Source organism: Narcine bancroftii, chromosome 5, assembly GCF_036971445.1.
Source record: "Narcine bancroftii isolate sNarBan1 chromosome 5, sNarBan1.hap1, whole genome shotgun sequence".
NCBI lineage: Eukaryota > Metazoa > Chordata > Chondrichthyes > Torpediniformes > Narcinidae > Narcine > Narcine bancroftii.
The window spans coordinates 43,802,951-43,828,649 of record NC_091473.1 but is presented as its reverse complement, the minus strand read 5'-3'; the positions used below and the strand labels follow the sequence as shown (position 1 = coordinate 43,828,649).

Here is a 25,699-nt window from a genome sequence, read left to right as displayed (position 1 = left end):
GTTCATGAGTGATGAGCTTCACCAATACCTGCTAGCCAGAGGTATTGCCAAAGGGAATGGCCAGGTAGAGAGGGAGAACACCACCATATGGAAGGCCATTCTCCTTGCCCTTAAGTCTAGGCGGCTCCCTGTCTCTCATGGCAGGAGGTCCTTCCCGAGGTGTTCCATGCAATCAGGTCGCTGCGATGTACTGCCACCAAATTTTCTCCTTCCCAGGAAGTCCACGACAGGGACCACCCTGCCATCCTGCTTGATGTCCCCAGGGTCATTCTTGCTACTGAAGGATGTGAGATCCCATTAAACTGACCCACTGGTCGAAAGGGTCCAACTCCTCCATGCAAATGCCCAATAAGCATACGTGACCTACCCAGATGGCCGCAAGGAAACTGTCTCCATCTGGCATTTCACACGTGCAGGGGCACACGAGGAGAATACCCAGCAAACAGCACCCTCCCCTCCCAAGGACACACACTACATACCATCGCACCCTAGCCCTGCCCCCACTCCAGTCACTCTGGTCGAACTGCCACACCCCCAGCAAGTCCAGGAAGAATCAGCGGCCCCAGCTACAGCAGAGCAACTGACTCTCCGCCAGTCTCAACGGAAGACCAGGCCACCGGACAGACTTAACCTCTAAGACTTTTGTAAAACTTTGTCCCCACGTCACCCCGCCAGACAAAAAAAAGCAAGGGGTGAACGTGATGAACTGCTGTACACTCTTTAATCTGGCTCCGCCCCATCCTGTGACTGTACCCGTGGCTCCTCCCTCTTGACCCTGTATAAAGGCTCCAACACCAAAACCCCTCCCCAGAAAGCCTGGGTCACAGCTCAGGATGACCTTCAAGTTTATTGTAAATTAAAGCCTATAGTTCTGTAACTCCAGTCTTTTGAGTTATTGATAGTACATCACTAGTCTTGTGGGTAAATGAGGAATAAAGTTATGTTCTTCAGGCTCAATGAGCCACTGTTGGTTTAAAAAAACAGAATGGAAGAGAGCATTCAGCCCATTCGTTGCTGAGTGGAAAGCACTGCATGGCTCTCTCTACCAGGATGTGCAGAGTTGAAATGGATTATAGAAAGTGCTGGCAGATGTTTCCATAAACAGCAAGGCACCTGGCAGCTGGTGTAATGTTACCGTATTTAAAGCAACCAATCAATTTGAGTTTACTCCCTATAAAGCCTCAATGACTTCAAATGTTTGAGCTGGTTACTGATGCTAAAACTACAATGTATAAAAAGGACGCAAATAGAACTTAGTTGAGAGCTGCTACAATGTTCTCTCCCAAAATAAAAATCAGAAATTAAAAGCATACATTCTTTTGCTTTTCTTCCTCTCTACTCTAAGGGGCGCCAGGCGACAGTAATGACGAATCTCTGTTTTGTGTAATTTTGTGTAATATTACATGCTCTGTATTATGACAGCCCCCCCACATCTCCATCGGGCATACAAAACTCAAAACGGTCAACCAGTTTACCTATCTCGGCTGCACCATTTCATTGGATGCAAGGATCGACAACGAGATAGACAACAGACTTGCCAAGGCAAATAGCGCCTTTGGAAGACTACACAGAGTCTGGAAAAACAACCAACTGAAAAACCTCACAAAGATAAGCGTATACAGAGCCGTTGTCATACCCACACTCCTGTTCGGCTCCGAATCATGGGTCCTCTACCGGCATCACCTACGGCTCCTAGAACGCTTCCACCAGCGTTGTCTCCGCTCCATCCTCAACATTCATTGGATCAACTTCATCCCTAACATCGAAGTACTCAAGATGGCAGAGGCCGACAGCATCGAGTCCACGCTGTTGAAGATCCAACTGCGCTGGGTAGGTCACGTCTCCAGAATGGAGGGCCATCGCCTTCCCAAGATCGTGTTATATGGCGAGCTCTCCACTGGCCATCGTGTCAGAGGTGCACCAAAGAAGAGGTACAAGGACTGCCTAAAGAAATCTCTTGGTGCCTGCCACATTGACCACCGCCAGTGGGCTGATATCGCTTCAAACCGTGCATCTTGGCGCCACACAGTTCAGCGGGCAGCAACCTCCTTTGAAGAAGACCACAGAGCCCACCTCACTGACAAAAAACAAAGGAGGAAAAACCCAACACCCAACCCCAACCAACAAATTTTCCCCTGCAACCACTGCAACTGTGTCTGCCTGTCCCGCATCGGACTTGTCAGCCACAAACGAGCCTGCAGCTGACGTGGACATTTACCCCTCCATAAATCTTCGTCCGTGAAGCCAAGCCAAAGAGAGAAGAGAGTATTATGACATGACAATAATAGAATTTTGAATTTTGAACTTTCAGTTTATTTCAGAATGTACAAAGTCTTACATAACTGCACACATTTTTCAGCTTTTCTTTAAGTTGCATGTTTGCATAAGTCACTTAATACAAAAGAAAATTGAAATGCTGCCATTGAAATGGAGCTTTTTGAAGATGCCTGCCATAGGAAATAAGCAAGGGCTTTGGAACCCACAGCTTTGTACAATTTCTGTACAGCGATGGACCCTGGTCAGAATAATCGATGCAGAATCCAGTCTGTCAAGTCAATTAGATAGACTATTTACGACGGTGAGGAATTTTAATCTCGTGCAATGTGCAGATTGATGCCACTGAAACATTTCCCCATACTTTCACAGCAAGGAGCAATGACCACATCCACAATTGTGCTCCAGATGGCCTGTATTGAAGGCATGTTCATCAAGAAGTTCTTGATACAAGGCACGACACACCTAGGTAAAAGGTAATGATATGGAAAGAAGGATTAGAAAAACAAGGCCTCACACTGTATATTTTGCAACAATACTATTCATCTCACACCTCAAACATACTAAGTGGCTTTTTGGGGCTATTGAATGGAGTTGTTGCATTGTATCACTCAGGATCTAATGCCTCACTTATTTATTGTTAACTAATATCAAACTACCACCAGTGTGGACCCAGTAGAGTGGAGAGCAGAGACTGCTCCAAAAAGTTAAACTGCCCGGTCCTGATGCCAGCAGCTCCCTACAGTCATCAAATGGCCTGTTAGAGCAGCCGACATTATTTTTAAACAAAAATCTGGCTGCCACAGTGGCCAAGATGGCAGTGCCTGTGCTTGGCAGCGGGACTGGCACAGGGCACCAGAAATGGGGAGAACACGCCCCACTGAGAAGGACAAGTTGAGGAGATGACCCAATAGAACAGTGACCATGGCAGCAGACTAATGAGAGGCTCAACAACTGAGGAACCCACATGGACTGTGGGTGACTTGCAGTCAGAGGACCAGCACAGGCTGGGGGGCTGCTGGAGACTGGCTCTTAGGAATCAGATATTGGAGCCAGGATTTGTGAAGGTGCTGAAGGCAAGAAGGGCTCCTGAAGGGCCTTGAGCACTGAAGGCTTCCTCATCATGTCAGAGGTTTGGATCTGGAGCTCGGGTTGTGGATGAATTAAACAGGAGTCTGGGTGGCTGCGGCAGCGCTGGAGGTTCGACGACTGAAGGGACTCTCTTTGGGTTCTCTCTCTCTTGTACTATAAGGGACGTCGAGTGACCCTAATGGTGACTCTTTGCATGCCTTAAGGCAGTCAAAAAGAAATGTTATGTAATATTACATCTTCTGTAAAATTACATGACAATAATGGAATCTTGAATCTTGAATAATGTAATGTTTGGGCACCAAAATCCTGGCCAAATGGGTAAGTTTTAAAGGAGAGGCTCTGATCAGGGAGAGGTACATTCCAGGAGGGAATTCCAGAGGTGAGAGCGTCACTGACTGAGGCCTTAAACTTGGGAATTCACCAGCAGAAATTAAATGAGGGGAAGTGCAGGAAGGTACAATTGGAGGAGTACAGAGATTCATTGATACTGTGGGATTGCGGAGGTAATTAGGTGCAAAAGTTGACAAAATTAGAAGCAAGTCATTCCTGGGCAAGAATCAAAGGTTAATAATGCAAGTTAGGCATGGCTGGATTAACCATTAAGCAAAATAAGCATGTGCTTTGGACACCAAGGGAAAGGGGACACCACAGAGTTTTTTCCAGTGCTGGATTTGCCACGGTGCAGTTGAACTAGGGCTCCACCCCCCCTCCCCCCCCCCCCAACAATAAATGAAAAAGAAAGCATACAGTATATATACCCTGTTCCTCTGCGATAAGTAGAGGTATGCAACAGTCTGTGTCACAATATAGCTAATGAGGCTATTTTTAATATAGTCGTGGAGCCTGACCTGGAAGAAAACTGAATTTTTTATCTATTATTTCATATTCAGCACTGAGTCTTAACATCTTGTTAGTTAGACAATGGAAGGGTCAAGGCTGTGCATAGGGGTTCAGTTGGCCTTAATCCTGCCCTGAAGTCAGGGGTTATAAGGGAACAGAAATTTGAATGATGAGTTTATGGTTGCGACTGAAGGAGACCTGGGAAGACTTTGTTGCAGTCCATGCCAGGAGAAAAGGCTTCAAGTGTCAAACCTGCTGTTGCTAAGCAAAGAGGGATAGACACTGTCTCTGTTCCTACTCCATAGGCCTGGCTGAATGACTTTTATGAGGAGCAGCAGGTAAGAGAGAATAAAGATATCAAAAAGAAAATGTACAGTAAAGATAAAATCCAGATATCTTTCTTAAAGGGTTCAAATGTTTTACATTAGCCACGTGGCAGAACCAAGAACCATCTGATTTTACTGGCAAATGCTAACAGTTACAAACAGAACCAGCAGAATGCATCCATTTAAATAGAAGTGTGGGACTTTGTGAATACATAGCCCCAAATAGGAGTCCCAGCACATCCCAACACATCCCAATTTCAAGGCACTGGGCTGGGATAGATTTGGCTCTGGGTCCATTACCTCATTGATTTACTTCTTTGATGAGAAAGTGAATTAGAAAATGTTCTTTTGAACAATTTGATTGGTTTAAATTTTGAACTCCACATTTTCGGGCAGCCTTTAGTTAATTCAATTTTATTCTAAAATAGAAAAACTTAATTTTTACTTTTGCTCCCATTTGTGGCTGTTTTTTATGCTTCGCATCTCTGAGATGTTCCACATCTGGACATGGTGACCTCAGGCAGTGAGAACAGCACTCACTGGACTGAATTTGTTGCAAATACCACAACAGATGCAAAGGATGAGTATAGCATAGAGTATAGGAGCTGGGAAGTGATGCTGCGACTGTTTAAGGCGATGGTGAGGCCAGGTTTGGAGTATTGTGTTCAGTTCTGGTCTCCAAATTATAGGAAGGATATAGATAAGGTGGAGAGGGTGCAGAGAAGATTTACCAGGATGTTGCCTGGCTTAAAATACCTAGAGTACAGAGAAAGATTGAAGAGGTTAGGACTTTATTCATTGGAATGTAAACGGTTGAGAGGGGTTTTGATAGAAGTGTTTAAAATTATGAAGGGAATAGATAAACTAGATGCAAGTAGACTCTTCCCCCTGAGAGCAGGGGAGGTTGAAACAAGAGGACACAAGTTGAGGGTAAGGGGGAAAAATTTTAGGAGAAACATTGGAGGATGTTTCTTCACTCAGAGAGTGGTGACTGAATGAAATAATCTTCCGGAGGAAATAGTTGAGGCAGAGTCAATTCTTTAATTTAAGAGGAGGCTGGATGTAGACATGGATAAGAGGGTTACGGGCGGAGAATAGGCAGGAGGAGCTAACGGAGTTGTTTGAGTGAACTGGCATGGACTTGTAGGGCCGAGATGGCCTGTTTCCATGCCATAAATTGTTATATGGTTATATGGATGAAGTCTGATCTGAAACCACAGTGATTTTCTGAACTGTCTCTGAGGCAGAGTAAAGAAACAGAAGCAAGAGTAGGCCATTTAGCCCCTTGTACCTAATTGCCTTTCTATAATCACATGTGAAGGTGAAGGAACTGTCACAGCGCTGCTGGTGAGAGAGATCCAGTGACAATGAAGGACCTTGGAGCGGGACCGCATTTTGTCCATACCTTGATGAAGGGCTCAAGCCCAAAACGTTGGTTATGTATCTTTATCTTTGCTATGTAAAGGACATTGTTTGACCTGCTGAGTTTCTCCAACATTGTGTTTTTACTTCAACCTTCAGATGGGGCTGTTCTCACATGTCTGCGGACTCTCAGTGGCCGAGGTTGTTGGAATAGCCTGGATAGGTAACAGCAAGTGCTTCTTGTCGATGGAACGCACTTAAACCCTGTGGTGCTTGTAAGTAAATGTCAACTACTACTTCACTTTGTTGAAGATTCAGGGTAGATTGAGTGAGTGATAATGAATGGTATTAGATCTGCCCTGATGTTGAAGATTAGTATTTTGCATATTGTCAGGTAACTCTATCACACTTACTGCACTGGAAGTTCTTGGTTAGAAGCATATCATCTGCAGATTCAGAGGGATCTGGGTATCCGATGCATAATTCACAAAGTATTACTGGGACTTGGATGCTTGAGTTATAAGGAGGCGCTGGATAGGCCTAGAGCATTGGGAGACTGTACAGAGGTTTATAAAATCATGACAGGTAAGTAGCCTCAATCATTTTTCCAGGATAAGGGAATTGGAGGGCACAGATGGGATAGATTTAAAAGGGTCCTTTTTCACCAAAGGGTTAGTCTGTATATGGAATGAGCTGCCAGGGGAATTGGGAATGGTGGAGAATTGTAATGTTTAAAGATATTTAGATGTACATAGACAGGAAAGGTTCAGAGGGATATGGGCCAAGCACAGGAAAATGGGACATAATTATGTTTCAAATTTGGTTAGTGTGAGTAAGTTGGATCAAAGGGCCACAGTTCCACACCTCCAGGTCCTGCTTTGTGCCCCACACTATTGAAATGGCCCAGACGCTTATTCCTCCATGGGGGAATCCGAGGGGTATGTGGGTAACAGATCGCACTAAGCAGGTCTGCACCCGATCCCCCCCCCCCCAGATCCTGTCGTACAAAGCCACCTGGACCAGCACCACCTCAATTGGACTATTCACTGTGACCCTCCAATGGACCGGTGGGTGGAGGCACTTCACAGTGAGGTACTGGTACATAGGCGGAGTGGTTAGTGTTGCAGTTAGCTCAATGCTATTTCAGTGCCAGCAACCCGGGTTTGAATCTGCTGCTGTCAGTAAGGAGTTTGTGTGTTCCCACTCTGTCACCGTGGGTTTCCTCCGGGTGCTCCAGTTTCCTCCCATCCTTCAAAAATGTACAGGAGTCATAGGTTAATTGGGCTATTTTGGTGGCACAGGCTCAACTTAAACATGCTGTGCTGTATGTCTACATTTTTGTTTAAATAGTCCAGAAAATCTTAGCATTGATAACTGTGGCAGTAGTTTGATGTAACAATTGATGGTGCTGAGGTACTAGGGTTATTGGGAGAAAGAGGTGGTAATGATGAACCAAGCAGAGGGAGGTCAAAAGGAAACAGGTGGCCCAGGGATCAAAATCAGAAAGAGAAAAGGCCACAGACCCTCATGCCTCCCCCATTATTCAATATGGTCTTGACTGATCTACCCCAAGGTTCAAATCATCTATGTAGCACCTGTTGAATCACACTGTGGTGAATATTCACAAACTTCAGAAGCTATTGAACAGGAATCACCAAAACAAAGCAATGAATTTAAAATTAGTTGAACTTACCAGATGTGTAGGCAACTTATAAAGGCGAAGATAATTCCAGAGATTAAAGACACAGGTACCGCAAAGATGAGAGAGATAATTCTATAGCACCATAATTTGGATACTTCAAATAAGGCATCACTCCAAATCCAGATTTTGTCAAAACTGTGGACCGAATCAGGCTCTGCAATCACGTCTTCAAAGTTCACCTTTAAGGAAATAAATGTAACAAAGGCAATTAAGGAGATCAATAAAGAGAGGTAGATGTTATCCAAGGGGACTTGAGTAAGGCATTTGGCAAGGTCCAGTGTGTTCATCTTGTCTAAAAGGTTAGGGCATCTATGGACAAAGGTGGGCTGGGCTAATTGAATCCACAATTAGTTTGCAGAACAGAAACAGGCCTCTTCGGCCCTTCTAGTCTGTGCCAAAACATTATTTTTGCCTAGTCTCCCTGACCTGTACTCAGTCCATAGGCCTCCATACCGCTCCCATCCATACACTTGTCAAAATTCCTTTTAAATGTTAAAACTGACCCTGCATTCACTACATCATCTGGCAGCTCGTTCCACACTCCCATCACTCTCTGTGTGAAGAAGTTCCCTCTCATGTTCCCCCTAAACTTTTCCCCTTTCACTCTTAATCCATGTCCTCTGGTTTGAATCTCTTAGTGGAAAAAGCTCATCTACATTTATTCTGTTTATCCTCCTCATAATTTTAAATACCTCCATCAAGTCTTCCCTCATTCTTCTACGGTCCTGGGAATAAAATCTTAACCTGTTTAAACTTTTCCTGCAACTCAGTTCCTGAAGTTTGGGCAACATCTTAGCAAATCTTCTCTGCACTCTTTTTATCTTATTGATTTAGAAAACTATCCTGAACACATTTGAAAAACTCCAAGCCATCCAGCCCTTTTAAAGTATGGGAGTCCCAGTCAATATGTGGAAAGTTGAAATTTTGAAATTTCCTACTATCACAACCTTATGTTTCCTGCAGCTGTCTGCTCTCTTTCTCTCTTTCTCTCTCTCTCTCTCTCTCACTCTCTCTCTCTCTCTCTCTCTCTCTCTCTCTGTGCAGATTTGCTCCTCCAATTCTCACTGACTAAGCATAAGACATCGAATATAAAGATTAGGATGTTGCAACTTTACTGCCGGAGCTCAGCGCCACACTACAGGATCTTCATAATGTTCTGCTCACCTGACTTTTAACAGTTTAATTTTGGTGTTTGAATCTTTTCAACTCTTAATCTTTAATGAGTCCATGCCTCCACCAACTAAACTGTTCTGCTAATCTCAGTGTTGACCACTCTTATTCTCAGCCTGCTTTTGACCACAGGTTGATTCCTGGGATAACTTGGTTAATTCCTGGAATGTGGGGGTTCATGAACAGCTCAAGAACTTGGAGCGATATTCCTTGGAGTTGAGAAAAATGTAGGGTAAACATAGAATCATATAAGTATCATATGAGGTAGACGATGAGTCATTGTGGGAGAAATTTCAGGTTTCAGAAAGAGGGAATACCATTACAAGAAGCAGTAATTTAAAATTGCTGTGGCAAATCTCTGGAATTCTCTGCTTTCAAAGCTGTGGAGGATAGATCATTCAAAGTACAAAAAAAGGAAGGAGACACGTTTTTGAAAGATCGGGGGATTGAGGGCTGTGGGGAAATAGCACAGGACTGGAGCTGAGGTCTGGTGCAGATCTGCAATAATCTTCTTGAATAGCAAGATAGGTTTAATTTTTTTAAATATATTTTTTACCTTTAAGTATACAACATGGTTGAAGACCTTTCAGGCTCGGAAACACATGCAGCACAATTACATTAAATTATGCTACCTACCCTATATATATTGGAGAGTGGGAGGAAACCAGAGTTCCCGGAGGAAACTCATGCAGATCACAGGGAGAATACAAAAACCCCTTACAGACAGTGGCAGACTTCAACCAGGTCGCGAGCCAAATGGCCTCCTCATGCTTCCATTTTCTAATATTCCTATCTCTTCAGCCATTTGACTTGTGAACACAACTGGTGACTGATCCCACAGGGACATGTATTCTGAGAGCTTCAGTATTGATTCGTGAAGCTGCCCAGTTTCTGTTAACAGTGCAGAAGGTACCACATGCAAAGCATAAATTACCATTCACTTCTGGATGATAAACATGCTCAGATATCATGTCTGTGCCTGCTATTTTAGTGGAGGTATTATCCTGTTTAAAATAAATTGCTCTCAGTCTGAATCGAAAAAGCCCGGAGAAATGTCACATGAATCAGATGTGAGTTTGCACTGCAATACTTTCAATGCAAACTTCTTGTCTGTGTTTTACCTTCTTTAACTACAGTTGTTGAATATTCCACATGCAGCTCTGAACAAAATGCTGTGTTAGTCTCACTGGAAGGGCTGATATGATCAGGGTTACTGGCTCCTCTCATGATGTGTTGGTACTTTTATTTCGCACAAATAATTACTATTTCCCAGCGACACAGGGATTGGTGGTGCTGGGGGGTGGGGGGGGGGGGGTGGCGCAGGAAAGGTCAAATAAATCCTCCCACTGGCCACCTAAATGGTAAATCTGAAAACTTTTGATACAACCATGGCACGGTTAGCGTAGCAGTTAGTGCAACACTATTACCTCACTATTACCTTAATAGACTAATACCTAGTGTTGCCGAAAATGTCCTCCCAGAATCACAGTGTGGCTTTTGCGGAAACAGAGGAACTACTGACATGGTCTTTGCCCTCAGACAGCTCCAAGAAAAGTGCAGAGAACAAAACAAAGGACTCTACATCAACTTTGTTGACCTCACCAAAGCCTTTGACACTGTGAGCAGGAAAGGGCTTTGGCAAATACTAGAGCACCTCGGATGCCCCCCCAAGTTCCTCAACATGGTTATCCAACTGCACGAAAACCAACAAGGTCGGGTCAGATACAGCAATGAGTTCTCTGAACCCTTCTCCATTGACGTGAAGCAAGGCTGCGTCCTCGCACCAACCCTCTTTACTATCTTCTTCAGCATGATACTGAAACAAGCCAATAAAGACCTCAACAATGAAGATGGTGTTTACATCCGGTACCGCACGGATGGCAGTCTCTTCAATCTGAGGCGCCTGCAAGCTCACACTAAGACACAAGAGCAACTTGTCCGTGAACTACTCTTTGCAGACAATGCCGCTTTAGTTGCCCATTCAGAACCAGCTCTCCAGCACATGACGTCCTGTTTTGTGGAAACTGCCAAAATGTTTGGCCTGGAAGTAAGCCTGAAAAAAACTGAGATCCTCCATCAGCCAGCTCCCCACCATGACCACCAGCCCGCCCACATCTCCATCGGGCACACTGAACTCAAAACGGTCAACCAGTTTACCTACCTCGGCTGCACCATTTCATCTGATACAAGGATCAACAACGAGATAGACAACAGACTCGCCAAGGCAAATAGCGCCTTTGGAAGACTACACAAAAGAGTCTGGAAAAACAACCACCTGAAGAAACACACAAAGATCAGCGTGTACAGAGCCATTGTCATACCCACGCTCCTGTTCGACTCCGAATCATGGGTCCTCTACCGGCATCACCTACGGCTCCTAGAACGCTTCCATCAGCGCTGTCTCCGCTCCATCCTCAACATTCATTGGAGTGACTTCATCACCAACATCGAAGTACTCGAGCTGGCAGAGTCCACAAGCATCGAATTCATGCTGCTGAAGACTCAACTGCGCTGGGTGGGTCACGTCTCCAGAATGGAGGACCATCACCTTCCCAAGATCGTGTTCTATGGCGAGCTCTCCACTGGTCATCGAGACAGAGGTGCACCAAAGACGAGGTACAAGGACTGCTTAAAGAAATCTCTTGGTGCCTGCCATATTGACCACCGCCAGTGGGCTGATATCGCCTCCAACCGTGCATCTTGGCGTCTCACAGTTCGGCGGGCAGCAACCTCCTTTGAAGAAGACCGCAGAGCCCACCTCACTGACAAAAGACAAAGGAGGAAAAACCCAACACCCAACCAATTTTACCTTGCAACCGCTGCAACCGTGCCTGCCTGTCCCGCATCAGACTTGTCAGTCACCAACGAGCCTGCAGCAGACGTGGACATACCCCTTCATAAATCTTCGTCTGCGAAGCCAAGCCTAAGTGAAGTGAAAGTGATTACCTCACCAGCAAATCGGGGTTTAACACCCCACTGTCTGTAAGGATCTTGTACATTCTCCCTGTATTTGTGTCAGTTTCTTCCGTGTGCTCTGGTTTCCTCCCACCCTTCAAAAGTGGAGCATTTGGATGCATGGACTCGTGAACTGGAAGGGCCTGTTATCATGTTGAACATCCAAATTTAACATTTCAACCATATATATTAGAAACATCCACCTTGCATGTCACAAAAATATTTGGAAACTAAAACAGTGTTGACAGTGAACATTTAGAATATAACAAAAGATAACCAGAAGCTTGGTAAAAGAAGTTTAATAGAGAATCTTAAAGAAGATTCAGAGAAAAGGAGGGAGGGAGACAAAAGGGAGAGAAAAAATAGAGGGGAAAGAGAGAAAGAAAAAGAGACAGAGGAGATGTTGCAAGAGATGAGAGGGAGGGTGAGTGAGAGTGGGTGTGGGAATGAGAGGAGAGATAAAGGTAAAAGGTAAACATTACATTATTGTCATGTAATACTACACCAAAGGAAAACAGACACAATGCAGTTTGGGGCAACACAGCTTTATTCCACTCACATAAAGATAATTGCAGCAGTGATCCCGGGGAGAGAGAGAGAGAGAGAGAGAGAGAGCACATGGCCCGGGCCTCGGCTTTATACCATGGGCCCTCTAGGGCCACCTGGTGGTCAGATGTCATTACAGGGTGCCGTGTCTCTAGGCCACCTGTTGGCTGAGTGACATACCGCAGCGTATCATCACACTACTAAAAGGAAGACAGAGAGTTATCACTTTGTCCAGTGCCCCTCACAGAAATTATGCCCCAGCAAGGAACAAACTCGTGACCCCTGGCTTACAAAACCAGTGCTCTAACCACTGAGAGGGGGAGAGAGTAAGAGAAGAGAGGGACAGATAGAGAGATAGAGAAAAAGGGGTGAGAGAGGAACAGAAGGAGAGGAGAGAAGGACAAGGGGCAGAGGAAAAGAGTCTGAAAACCAAAGGAGTGGGAGAGATAAGATGGAGTGAAGAGGGAGAGAAAGAGGTGGATGTTTAAGGAGTGAATTCTGAATGCATGGAACTAACGATGCTAAAAATGTCATGATCCACAAGAACTTGAGCACCGCAAAGTTCTCGTTCATGAATGAAATTGGAAAGGATACATAAATGTTTTTACATATGTACTCATAAAGTGAGATGGCATACAAGAGAGGTAAAGCATCCATATCAGAACTATTCCATTGTTTTCATGCTCCAACATGTCCCTTACTCTCCCATCACTGGTCCTTTTTCAATGAAAGAGTGGGAACGGTCACATCAGGAGCAGTGTTATGTTAACCTAAAAACTGCTGAAACAATACAGGACACAAGTTAGCAAACTACAGAAGCAGCATGCAGTAGACTGTACATTGTGCGCACCAAAGCCTATTGTAAATAAAAATTAAATATAAATTATGAAAACCATAGAACTTTACAGCACAGTAAACATGTCCATCCCCACCAATTTCCACCATCCCCCCCCCACAGGAGGTGCAACATGAGCATCCACACTTCCTCCCTCACTACAATCCAGGACCCCAATCAGGCCTTTCAAATGAAGCAAGACTTCACTTATGTATCTGCAGGACTGATTTACTGCATCCGGTGCTCCCTTTGTGGCCTTTTCTACATTGGACAGACTGGGCACAAATTGAGAGATTGCTTCGCTGAACACTTCCACTACAGCAACAGAGACCTCCCTAGAGCCAACTATTTCAGTTCTGTGTCTAACTCCCACACTCTCATGTCTGTCCATAGCCTTATGCACTGTCCCACCAAGACCACCCACAAATTGGAGGAACAACACCTGATTTTCTGCCTGGGCACTAACCAGCCAGATGGCATTAACGTCGACTTTTCTGGTTTCTGCTAACCTGCTCCCCTCTTCCCCTTCACCCCCTTCCCTTCCCCTTTCCCATTCTCCTCCCTTCATCTCATCATCCATCGACCCCTTGATCTCTGTTGTCCCCTCCCTCCCTTCTCTACTTATCATTTCCTGCTTTGCAATCACCCCTTCCCTCTCTTCCTCTTTTGTTCAGACACTTTCCAACATTTTCCAATACTTTGATGAAGTGCCCAAGCCTGAAACATTGGTTTATGTATTTTTACCTTTGCTATATAAAGGACACTGCTTGGCCGGCTGAGTTTCTCTAGCTTTGTGTTTTTATCTGCATCCAGTGCTCCCATTGTGGTCTCCTCTACATCGGGAGACTGGTCACAGACTGGGATATCTCTGGGTTTTTTAAAAATATTTTATTTAAAATTTTCACCCTACATGTAGTAGTCAAAGATTAATATAATAATACAAATTTCAAAAAGAAAACAAACTAGAAACTACATACATGATCGTATATATTTCCCCTACCCACCCCTCAACACCCCATCGAAAATGATTCAGGGAGAGTATGAGTTTCTGAAGCCTGATCTTCCATAAAAATACTAATTAATAAATCTTTAAATTCTTTATAAAATTCAGACAGGAATCCATCCTCTCCTGGAGATTTATTACTCTGTAATGAACTCATAGCCTCGCTCACATCTAACTGAGTAAAGGGAGCTCTCAGTTCAATTTGCTCTTCCAAACCTAATCTATGCAAAGTTATCTGCAATAAATATCTATTTATTTTATTTTTGTCTTTTAAAGATTCTAAACTGTACAATTTTGAATAAAAATTCTTAAAGGATTAATTTATCTCTTGAGGCTTATGTAATAACATTAATATCCTTTTTAATTGCATTAATTGTTCTTGCGATCTGCTCTTTTTTTAAATTGCCAAGCAAGTACTTTATGTGACCTTTCACCTAATTAATAATATCTTGTTCTGTTCTTCTAATTGCTTTCACTGTTCTGTAAATTTGTAATGTATTATACTGAATCTTTTTTAATTAATTAATTGTTTATGTTTATCAACAGAACCTTGTTTTTGAAGATAATTTCCCGAAACACTTAATTTTCTTTCTAACTGAACAATCTCTCTCTGATATAAGCTTTAGTTCTAAAATTAAAAAGGAGTCCTCTTAAATACTCTTTCAAAGCATTCCATATAATAAATTTACATTTAGCGAGTTCAAACTTATATCACAATATGTCTCAATTTGTAATCTAACAAGCTCACAATTTTTTTTTCTTTTCAATAATAATGAATTCAATCTCCATCTATAAATTGTTTTCTCCATGTCAGGATTTTCAATCATTATTAATAAAGGTGAATGATCAGATAAGATCCTCACTTGATAATCAGCTTCAAGAATCCTAGTTTGCATTTGTGCTGAAATTAAAAATAAATCAATTCTAGAATAAGAATCATGTCTACTTGATTAAAATAAATAATCTTTCTCTCTCAGATGAATCCTCCTCCATACATCTATTAAATTCAAGTTTCTCATTAATACCAATGTATCTTTTGCTGCTTTTGTTCTCGCTGCTACTTGAGTGGATCTTCTATCAATGGATCTAAACAGAAATTAAAATTCCCACCTATTAAAATATTTTCATGTGCCTCTTCTAAATTAAGAAATGTTTCTTGAATAAATTTCTATCCGCCAATATTTGGAGCATACAAATTTTAAAAAGTTGTGGCAGTACACCATTAGGCAGGCAAACCGGCCCCACTTGTCATGCATGCAGCGGGGCTGCCGGCCAAAATGGAGCCATCGGGGGTTTCCTCCCGACCTCAGCACCGGGCTCAGAAGTCCGCACTTGGGGACCCACGTGACGCCCTGGTGACGTCGGCCCCCCCCCCAGCGCGGTTCTCAGCCAGGTCCAGGCTGGGAGTATAAGACCGCAATAAATCAGTTTTTGCTCACTGAACTCAACCCGTCCGTTTGTGCGATCCTTCAGTTAGCAGTGTAGCCGCCACTACAATTGGTGACCCCAACAGGTTCAAATGTCTTTGAACCCAACATGAATGACCCGTCGATCAATGCTATAGCCATCAAGCTTCCTGACTTCTGGGTTCAGGAGCCGGAGACCTGGTTCAGCCACACAGAGGCTCAGTTTCACCTCCGCCAGATTTCATCAGATTCGACCAAGATTTACCATGTGGTCGCCACCCTGGACCAGGCCACTGCTAAACAAGTGCTGCACCTCGTTCAGCACCCACCAGCGGAAGATAAGTATGGGACCATCAAGCGGGTGCTCACCAGCTCCCTTGGCCTCTCAGGCGCCAGCGTGCTGCTCGGATGCTGCGCCTTGATGCCTTGGGGAACAGAACTCCAATCGAATTGATGGACAAGATGCTTGCACTCATGGGCAATCACACCAACTGCCCACTCTTCGAGCGCATCTTCCTTGACCATCTGCCTGAAGACATCCGGCTGTTACTGTCCCAGGAGAGCTTCATTGACCCTAGGAAGGTCGCACAAAAGGCTCAGGAGCTATGGCTTGAACAATTCCCGGAGGGCTCTGCAATCCAGCAGGTTACGAGTCATGGGCATGACCATGCCAAGCCTTCCTCTGATGCTGCAGTGGAACACCCGGCCCCTGCAGGGACCTCAAAGAGCATAGCCAGAAGCAAGTCAACCACTTCAGGCTTCTGTTTCTTCCACCAGTGCTGGGAGCCAAGGCTCGGAAGTGTCGTCAGCCCTGCTCATTCCAGGGAAACGAGCAGTCCGGCTGCTGTTAATGGCTGCAGCGGCTGGCCAAGAACACAGCCTTCTCTATCTGTGGAATTCAGTCAGCGGCTGACGTTTCCTTGTTGACACCGGGGCCCAGATTAGTGTCATCCTGGGCACAGCCATCGAGGACCTCTCCTCCATGCAGCCAATTCAACGGAGATCCGAACGTATGGAGACAAGACCGTCCACTTCCAGATCGGCCAGCAGAAGTTCTCGTGGAGGTTCACCATTTCGTCCCTTCCAACCGCCATCCTGGTTGTCGACTTTCTCCTCACCTATGAAATCCTGGTCGACATTTGAGGTAGGCGACTGGTAGATGCCCGTACTTTCTAATCCGTTTGCCTCAACGCCTCCCGCACAGAGCAGCTGCAGATGGCCATGGTCAGCACACCCAAGGACGAGTTTCAGCATATCCTGGACAAGTTTCCGTCCCTCCTCAAGCTGCAATTCTCCACCGTATCACCCACACCATGGGATGTTTCATTACATCCCCACCCAAGGCCTGTTGGTCCATGCCAAGGCACGTCGGCTCCCGCTGGATAAGCTCCAGATAACGAAGAAAGAGTTCTTGCATCTGCAGGAGCTGGGGATCATTCGATGCTCCAACAGTCCTTGGGCCTCACCAGTCCACCTGGTCTCGAAACCCTCCGGCGGCTGGTGCCCCTGCAGAGATTATCGATGGCTTAACAACGCGACAGTACCTGACCGTTACCTGATCCCTCACATCCAGGACTTTAAGGCCAACCTGCATGGCGTGAGGGTATTCTCCAAGGTCGACCTGATGCGTGGGTATCACCAATTTCCTGGTGCACCCCGAAGACATACCCAAAATGGCCATCATCACCCACTTCGGCTTGTTCGAGTTCCTACACATGCCGTTCGGGCTCAAGAATGCCGCCCAGACCTTCCACCGCCTTATGGACACAGTGGGCAGGGATTTGATTTTTGTATTCATTTACCTGGACAACATCCTTGTCACCAGCAGAGACCGGGCACAACACAAGTCTCACCTGTGCACCCTTTTCTCCCGATTGGCCGACTTCGGCCTAACAATCAATCTGGCCAAGTGCCAGTTCAAGAAAGAGTCCATGCAGTTCCTGGGCCATACCATTACGGCCGAAGGAGCCACACCTGCCGCTATGAAGGTCACTGCAATCAGGGAGTTCCCACGCCCGGACAACTTCAAGGGGCTATATGAGTTCGCGGGTATGGTCAATTTCTATAACCGTTTCATTCCAGATGCTGCTCACATCATGCAGCCTCTCTTTGCCCTCATCAAAGACAAGACACTAGCCTGGACTCCAGAGGCCAGCAGGGCATTCGAAGCCATGAAAGATGCCCTCACGAAGGCTACCTGCTCGTCCACCCCCACACCAACCTGCATATGGCGCTTTCTATGGATGCCTCTGCCACAGCCGTCAGCGCCATCCTGGAGCAGCAGGTGAACAGACAGTGGAAACCACTGGCATTCTTTAGCCGACTTCTTCGCCTGCCAGAGCCCAAGTATAGCGCTTTCGATCGTGAGTTGCTAGGCATGTACCGGCGGTGCATCATTTCCACTATTTCTTGGAGGGGAGGCTTTTCATAGTTTTTACTGACCACAAACTCCTCACTCAAGCGCTCGCTATGCAAGAGATGCCTGGTCGGCCTGCCAACAGTGTCACCTCTCCTTCGTGTCGGAGTTCACCACCGACATTCGGCACAAGGCAGGGAAAGACAACGTGGTCACTGACGCACTCTCACGACCAGCCATTTGCACGCTGACACCCAGACTCGACCGACCAGCTCGCCCGGGACCAGAAGTCCAATAAGGAAACGCGGGCCTTCAGGACTGCTATCACGGGCCTACAGTTCCAGGACCTCCCAACTCCTCACGGTGTGGGCACTGTCCTGTGCGATGTCTCCATGGGCACCCCGCGACCAGTGGTTCCCCAGCAGTGGCGCAGGCAAGTCTTCCACCATATCCATGACCTTTCCTACCCTTCGATCAGGTAAATGGTCTGTATGGTGGCAGAACTTTTCATCTGGCACAGGCTTCAGAAGCAGATTGCGGACTGGGCCAGAACTTGCACCAATTGCCTGCTTTCCAAGGTACACAGGCACACCAGAGCGCCCGTACAAGGTTTCAAACACGTCCGGAAACGATTCAACCACATACAAGTGGACATCGTTGGACTCTTTCCCATTTTCCGAGGTAACCGTTACCTTTTCACAGTGGTAGACTGCACCACTCGTTGGCCGGAGGCGATCCCAATGCCAGATGCCTCCACGGACTCCTGCTCTCGAGCACTTTTGAACAGTTGGGTTGCCCGGTTCAGCGTCCTGAACCACCTCACCAGTGATCGGGGTGCCCAGTTCACCTCTGTGCTCTGGGCACAGCTCGCCAACAGGCTAGGGATCGAGCTACATCACACCACTGCCTATCACCCACAGGCCAATGGGCTAGTTGAGCGATTGCACCGCCACCTTAAGTCAGCACTTATGGCTCGCCCCACCGGCACCGAATGGGTGGCCAAGCTGCCTTGGGTGCTCCTGGGCATCCGCTCAACACCTAAAGAAGACCTACAGGCGTCATCAGCCGAGCTGGTCTACGGTGCACCACTAGCCCTACCCGGTGAGTGCGTCAAAGTACCTCACAACCCCCAGCAGTCACCGCATGGTCTACTTCCCTGCCTCTGGGCCCAGTTGGATTCCTTCACACCCCCACCACCGCCCAGACATGGCACACAGGCCTCTTATGTCCCCAGCGAGCTGTACTCTGCAGAGTACGTTTTTATCAGGCGGGGCCCATCCACAGTACTTCTACAAAGACCATACGAAGGGCCGTACAAAGTCGTCCAGTGTTCAGGATCCACTTTCACACTGGACATTGGTGGTAAGAGGGAAATGTTTACGGTGGACAGGTTAAAGCCAGCTCACCTCAACCCCACCGAACCAGTAGTTGTGGCCCAACCCAAGAAGCGAGGCTGCCCGCCAAAAAAGGACTGGCGCCAGTTCTGGGGGGGGGGGGGTCTGTGTGGTAGCGAACCGGCCCCGCTTATCACACATGCGGCAGGGCAGCCGGCCAAAATGGTGCCGTCGGGGGTTTCCTCCCGACTTCGGCACTGGGCTCAGAAGCCCGCGCTTGGGGACCCACGTGACACCCCGATGACATCGGGGCCCTCCAGCGCGGTTCTCAGCCAGGTCTGGGCTGGGAGTATAAGACCAGCAAGGCAGCCTGCAATAAATCAGTTTTTGCTCACTGAACTCAACACGTCTGTTTGTGCGATCCTTCAGTTAGCAGTGTAGCTGCCGCTACAAAGTCCACAATTCAAAATATACTTTACAATGTACATAACATATCTCCACACAGGATCCCTCACAACATTTTGAATTTTATTTGGAAGATTCTTTTTTATCAAAATTGCCAGACCTCTTGTCTTAAAATTAAATGAAGACACTACATGTCCAACCCAGTAGAGATTTATTTGTTGAGTATTTTTGCTCTGACTGCCATAATAGCATGGATTTCCCAGTGATCACCCATTTCAGTTCCCCACCCCATTCCCTTCCTAACATATTTGTCCATGGTCTTATGCACTGCCAGACTGAGATCACCTGCAAATTGGAGGAACAACGGTCATCTTCTGCTGGGGAACCTCCAACTGGATGACATTAACATCGACTTCACCAGTTTCTGTCAACGCCCCCATCTTCTTCCCCCCATCTCCTTTACTCTCTCTCTCTCTCTCTCTCTCTCTCTCTCACACACACACACACACACACACACACACACACACACACACACACACACACACACACACACACACACACACACACACACACACATACTCTCCCTTCTGTCTCCTTTCACAAAGCCACATCAATTTTCTCTTTCCTCTTATTGCATCTGTTATAGAATATGCTAGAGATAGATTGTGGGGGTTTAGTTTAGGTTACACTTCACAAACAGAGTAACACTTCACAAAAGACATCTCATTTAAAATGCAAGAGCTTTGCTGAAGTGAGATATTGCGTCACCAGTGACTTTGCAGAGACAATGGAACTGCTTTGGAAAAGTCTTGAAGGAGGTGCAAAGGGAAGATAATGTTGATCATATCCAGGCTCATGGTGCTAAGATTTTTCAACTATTGGGTTCGGAGCCCTGGACAAGCAGAGAGAGAATAAACAAACAGGTGATTTCTCTTTTGCAGAGAGAGAGAGAGAAGTCAGTTCTACTGTAGCAGTTGAAGCTGCAAAATGGTAAGCTGGCAGGTCTGTTGAAAAACCCCATTTTGAAGACAAGTTGTGAGTTCTAAGTTCAACCTGTTCAAAACCCTTGTACTCCTTACAAGAGGAAATGGCTGGCTAGAGTGTTTCTCTTGAAATAAGGGAAACAAGAGGAACTCTGTGGTGACCCAGAGTAAGAGGTTATCATTTGGAAAACCCATGATGGGGCAAGTTTCTTCAGCAAGATACTGAAATGACTGATCAGAGGAAATCAGCTTGTGTGTGTCCAACGAGCAACAAATATCTCTCTCTCTCTCAAACCAACAAGAACCTTCCTGAGCGGTAACCATTTACTTTTAAGCACCAGAGCCTGGTGAAAATTCATAAATGTTAAATTCTGTGCATAGTATGAGAATTGCCTGATACCGGTGAACTTGGAGAAGTGAGAAGTGAATGTTTGGACAGTGAAACAGAGAACTTTCTTGAACATATACACATTACATACACGTGCGCTTAGAATTAGAAGGGGGTTAAGTTAGGTTAAGGTAATAGTAATAAGTTAAAGTTTGATCCTGTTTAAAGAAAATTAAAAGCAATTTTTGTTGAAGTAACAATGACTTGGTGAATTTATAGTGCTGCTGGGTTTTGGGGTCCTCTGGGCTTGAAACACATCCACATTTGTTCTGTACTCCTCCCCCTCCCATTCCTCCTTTCTTTCCACAGCCTTTAATTCAGACATTTACTCATACCTTGAAGAAGGGCTCACTCAGGCCTGAAACATCAGAAATATACCTCTTAGAGATGCTGTGAGAACAGTTGAGCTCCTCCAGCATTTCTGTGTTTTGACTACAATCACAGCATCTGCAGACTTTCATCTTTCACTCTAGGTTTTTTTCCAGACCAGTCATTCTCAATGGTCCCCCTAGGGGCCACTGAGCATTTATATTTAGCATACCTCACATAACATCAATCTTAAATTTTTTAAAAATGTAGTCAACAGGAGAGAAGTACAGAAAAAAACAACTAAACTTGACTGCTTCATGTGGATGTGGGGGGGGGGGGTGTGGGGGCATAAATTTTGAGTAGTCCTGTGGGGTGCCTTGGCAAAAAAAGGTTGAGAATGGTTGGCCTAGACTCTCTTTACTTTTTCTCCTCAAAAATGTTTGCTTAATATTCTTATATGAATAGATTCTGTTACCAGCACCACGTTTGGGATGTTTTACTTCAAAGGACTGATTGAAGAATCGACCACTGAGGTCAACACACTCTGGTCAGAAAAAATACCCCCCCCCCCCTTCACCCTAATCACACTGTCTTCTTGCTGCTACCTTCAGGTCCAGAGTCTGACAGCTCAACGCTCAAGAACAGTTTTTTTCAACTGCTACGAAGCTCTTGATACACTCTGTCCTATCCAAACTTTAACACCTTTCCAGGACAACCAAAAATGGGCCTGCACTATTGTAACATCACATTCTATGCTGCATGAACTGTGCCCGTAAATATTTATCTATCTTTTTCTATTTATTATTTGTTTCCCGCTCACATGGTAATTTCTTATTGTTTGTTCATGTATTTCACCTGAGTTGCTGCAGAGAGCAGTTGTAATTTGCATCTATGTCTACAACAGTAAACTCTCATTTCATCATAATTCTCGACATTAAAGAAGCACCTGTGGTCATGCTAGAGATAGATTGTGGGGGTTTAGTTTAGGTTACACTTCACAAACAGAGTAACACTTCACAAAAGACATCGCATTTAAAATGCAAGAGTTTTTCTGAAGTGAGATTATTGTGTCACCAGTGACTTTGCAGAGACAATGGAACTGCTTTGGAAAAGACTTGAAGGAGGTGCAAAGGGAAGATAATGTTGATCATATCCAGGCTCATGATGCTGATAAGATCTTTCAACAATTGGGTTTGGAGCCCTGGAAGAGGTCATGTGGTTTTCACAAGCAGAGAGAGAATAAACAAGCAGGTGATTTCTCTTTTGCAGAGAGAGAAATCAGTTCTACAGTAGCAGTTGAAGCTGCAAAATGGCAAGCTGGCAGGTCTGTTGAAAAACCCCATTTTGAAGACAAGTTGTGAGTTCTGAGTTTAACCTGTGGTTGCACCTGTGGTCATGAGAATGTGAGGGTCTTCCTGCAGAATGCATGGTAGCCCCAGGAATAAAGCTAAGGGTGCAAACCTTGGAGAGGTGCGGACAGAATATGGCATCTCTGACGAGTCGATAGGAGTGGGCTCTCCTGAGGTGGATGTGCATTGGCCTCCTGACCCCAAGGATTCACTACCACCCCGTCCACTCCGAGTGATCAATTTTGGCTGCAAGGTAGCCTCCAGAAAGAAATGCTGCAAATGAAGTTGGTGTAGAATGATTTGAGTGCAATGCACAGAAGTGCTGGAGAAACTCAGCGGGTCACATAGTGTCCATTGGAAGGGTAACCAATATTTCAGGCTTCAGCCCTTCACCAAGACATGAGGGACAAGCAGGTAGGCACCTGAATAAAAATGTTGGCAGAGGGGAGGAGAGAAGGGAGGTAGGGACAGGGTGAGGAATACAGGCCAACAAATAAGAGGTCATAGATGAATATGGGTGAGATTGTAGAAGAGGAAAAAGCTGAGAAATGATGGAAGAAGGGATAGCTCTGATTGCAGACAGAAGGGAAGGGGTGGGGATCTGGAGGAAAGGGGGAAGGGGGTAAAGAAAGAGAGAGACTCAGGGGATGGGTTTAATGGAAACTGGAAAATGGTGTCTGGTTGGTTGGAGAGTGCCTCCGATTGTTCCTCCAATTTGCGAGTAGCCTTGGTTTGGCAGTGCATGAGGCCATGGATAGACATGTCAGAGTGGGAATGATGGTTGACCATTGGCAAGTCCCTATTACTGCAGTAGACAGAGTGAAGGTGCTGAACGAAGCGATCTCTCAATCTGCGTCCAGTCCCTCCGATGCAGATGAGGCCACAACAAGAGTATTGGATGCAGTAGATGACCCCTGCAGATTCACAAGTGAAATGTTGCTTCTTTTGAAAGGGCTCTGCATGTTGGTGAGAGAGATGCAGGTGCATATAGCATTTCTTGAGGTCACGGGGTAGGAATCAAGTGGACGATTCATGGAAATGATTTGAATCAGGGATGTGAATAGATCATCTTTTAACCTGGATTCTCTTCAAGCTTGAACTCCCGTCCAGAGAGGTGGGGTTTCTGAACATATGCATTCTCTATTTTCTTAAAGGGGAGTCTTACTTAAACAAGCCTATGGTTAAAGTGAATTCCCTGTTTGCACAGTGTGCTTTACCCTTCCCACTCTGCATTGCAGCCTTGCTTCCACATGTCTTAATAAGGTCAAGCAGAACTCACCTTCAAGTGGGCATTAATGCCTTGAGGGTCCCGGTCTTCCAACGACGAGACCTGACCTTTGGACGACGGCTCATCTGGATCTGGTCGCCCTTGCTCGTCGCCAAGGTCAATTTTGGTTTCACTCTGCTCATCGGTGAACATGTCTGCACATCTGACCACGGAGCGCCAGTGGCTGAGCAGGCGGTTCAGGCAGCAGCCGTTGCGGGGGCAGCACTGGAGCTTTGCTTTGGATTTGCAGAGGCTGCAGACCCAGCCCACGTAAACCTATAGCTCTGTCGGACAGCCCGCACTGTGTGATCAGAGTGTTTCTGGCATCAGCTGTTCCTAAAACATCAGAGAATATTTTGCCTCTGACATATCAGGGAAAGGAATGCTTGATTGCAATGCTGTGTGCCAACAGCAGCTGGCTTTGGGGGTTTCAGTCTGATGCTGAATAAATATGGATAGCTCTCTCACTAAATATAGCTTTCTTCCTGCAAGTCCAAATAAAAATGGAGCAATTCCACGAGAACCTGTCTTCAGGGCACGGAAGAGTGTGGTCGAGAGGTATCTGGGAATACAGATTTTTAATTCCCTTAAAGTGGCATCACAGGTAGATGGGGTGGTAAAGAGAGCTTTGGCACATTGGCTTCATAAATCAAAGTACCTGTACTGAGTATAAGATTTGGGATGCTCTGGTAAAGTTGAACAAAACATTGGTGAGGCCAAATTTGGAGTACTGGGTGCAGTTTTGGTCACCTAGCTACAGGAAAGATAGTAATACAATTGAGAGACTGAAGAGAAAATTTTCTAGGATGTTGCCAGGACTTGAGGAACTGAGTTACAGGGAAAGGTTAAACAGGTTAGGATTTTATTTCCTGAAGGGAATGAGGGAGATTTGCTCGGAATTTCTTCACATAGAGAATGGTTGGAGCATGGAACGAGCTACCACCTGAAGTGGTGAATACGGCTCAGTTTTAACATTTAAGAAAAGTTTGGACAGGTGCATGGATGGAAGGCCTATGGAAGGATATGGAATGATTCCAGGTCTGTGGGACTAGGCAGGGTAATGGTTTGGCAAAGACTAGAATGGCTGAAGAACCTGTTTCTGGGTTGGTGGTGGAGGCTAGTACAAATGGAACATTCAAAAGACAGATAGGCACATGGATGTATGAAAAATAGAGGGTTATGCATGTGAAGAAGGAAAAAATCAGATTACTGTGGGGTAGGTTTCCAAAGGTTGGCACCACACGGCTGAAGCCATGTACTGTAACGTTTGTCCAGAAATTCACCATGAGGGCAGTGCTCAGCTTGAGATGTGGTATTATCAGCTGGCCTCTGGATCTGAAATTCATCCTTTTGAAGGTGAGAGAATTAATTTCAGAGTGAAAGAGGGCACTTCTGTCTTGTGAAGAGTTGTGCCCAATATATTATGGTCAGTCATATCTGACAGGGATATCTCTCTGGTTAGAACCATCGAACATTACAGCACAGAAAACAAGCCCTTTGGCCCTTCTAGTCTGTGCCAAACTATTATTCTGCCTCTTCCCACTGACCTGCACCCAGTCCATAGCCCTCCGTTCCCCTCCCATCCATGTAACCGTAAACCCTGCTGAGTGCAAATTCGGGCAGTCCTCTATCGAGGTCTTGAGACATCAGATCAGTAGCCAGGGTGTCGTTCCATTGCCTAGCCAGGTGGAAACCATCCTTAACTTCACGAGGCCTGATATGATCAAAGGACTCCAGAAATTTGTGGGGATGGTCAATTTCTATCGTCGCTTTCTACCCTCTGCAGTTCATAATATG

The 25,699-nt window shown here is 45.6% G+C and overlaps 1 protein-coding gene across 1 annotated transcript; it reads right to left on the bottom strand.

Annotated features, from left to right (window-relative positions):
- Positions 1-2,290: 2,290 nt before the first annotated feature.
- On the bottom strand, positions 2,291-24,178 carry LOC138762667 (caveolin-2-like). Its single transcript, XM_069936268.1, has 3 exons — positions 23,915-24,178; positions 7,588-7,775; positions 2,291-2,739 (listed from the first exon to the last, which is right to left on the bottom strand). The coding sequence occupies exons 1-3, from the start codon at positions 24,053-24,055 to the stop codon at positions 2,589-2,591; spliced, it is 480 nt and encodes a 159-aa protein (XP_069792369.1). The 5' UTR covers positions 24,056-24,178; the 3' UTR covers positions 2,291-2,588.
- Positions 24,179-25,699: the final 1,521 nt, after the last annotated feature.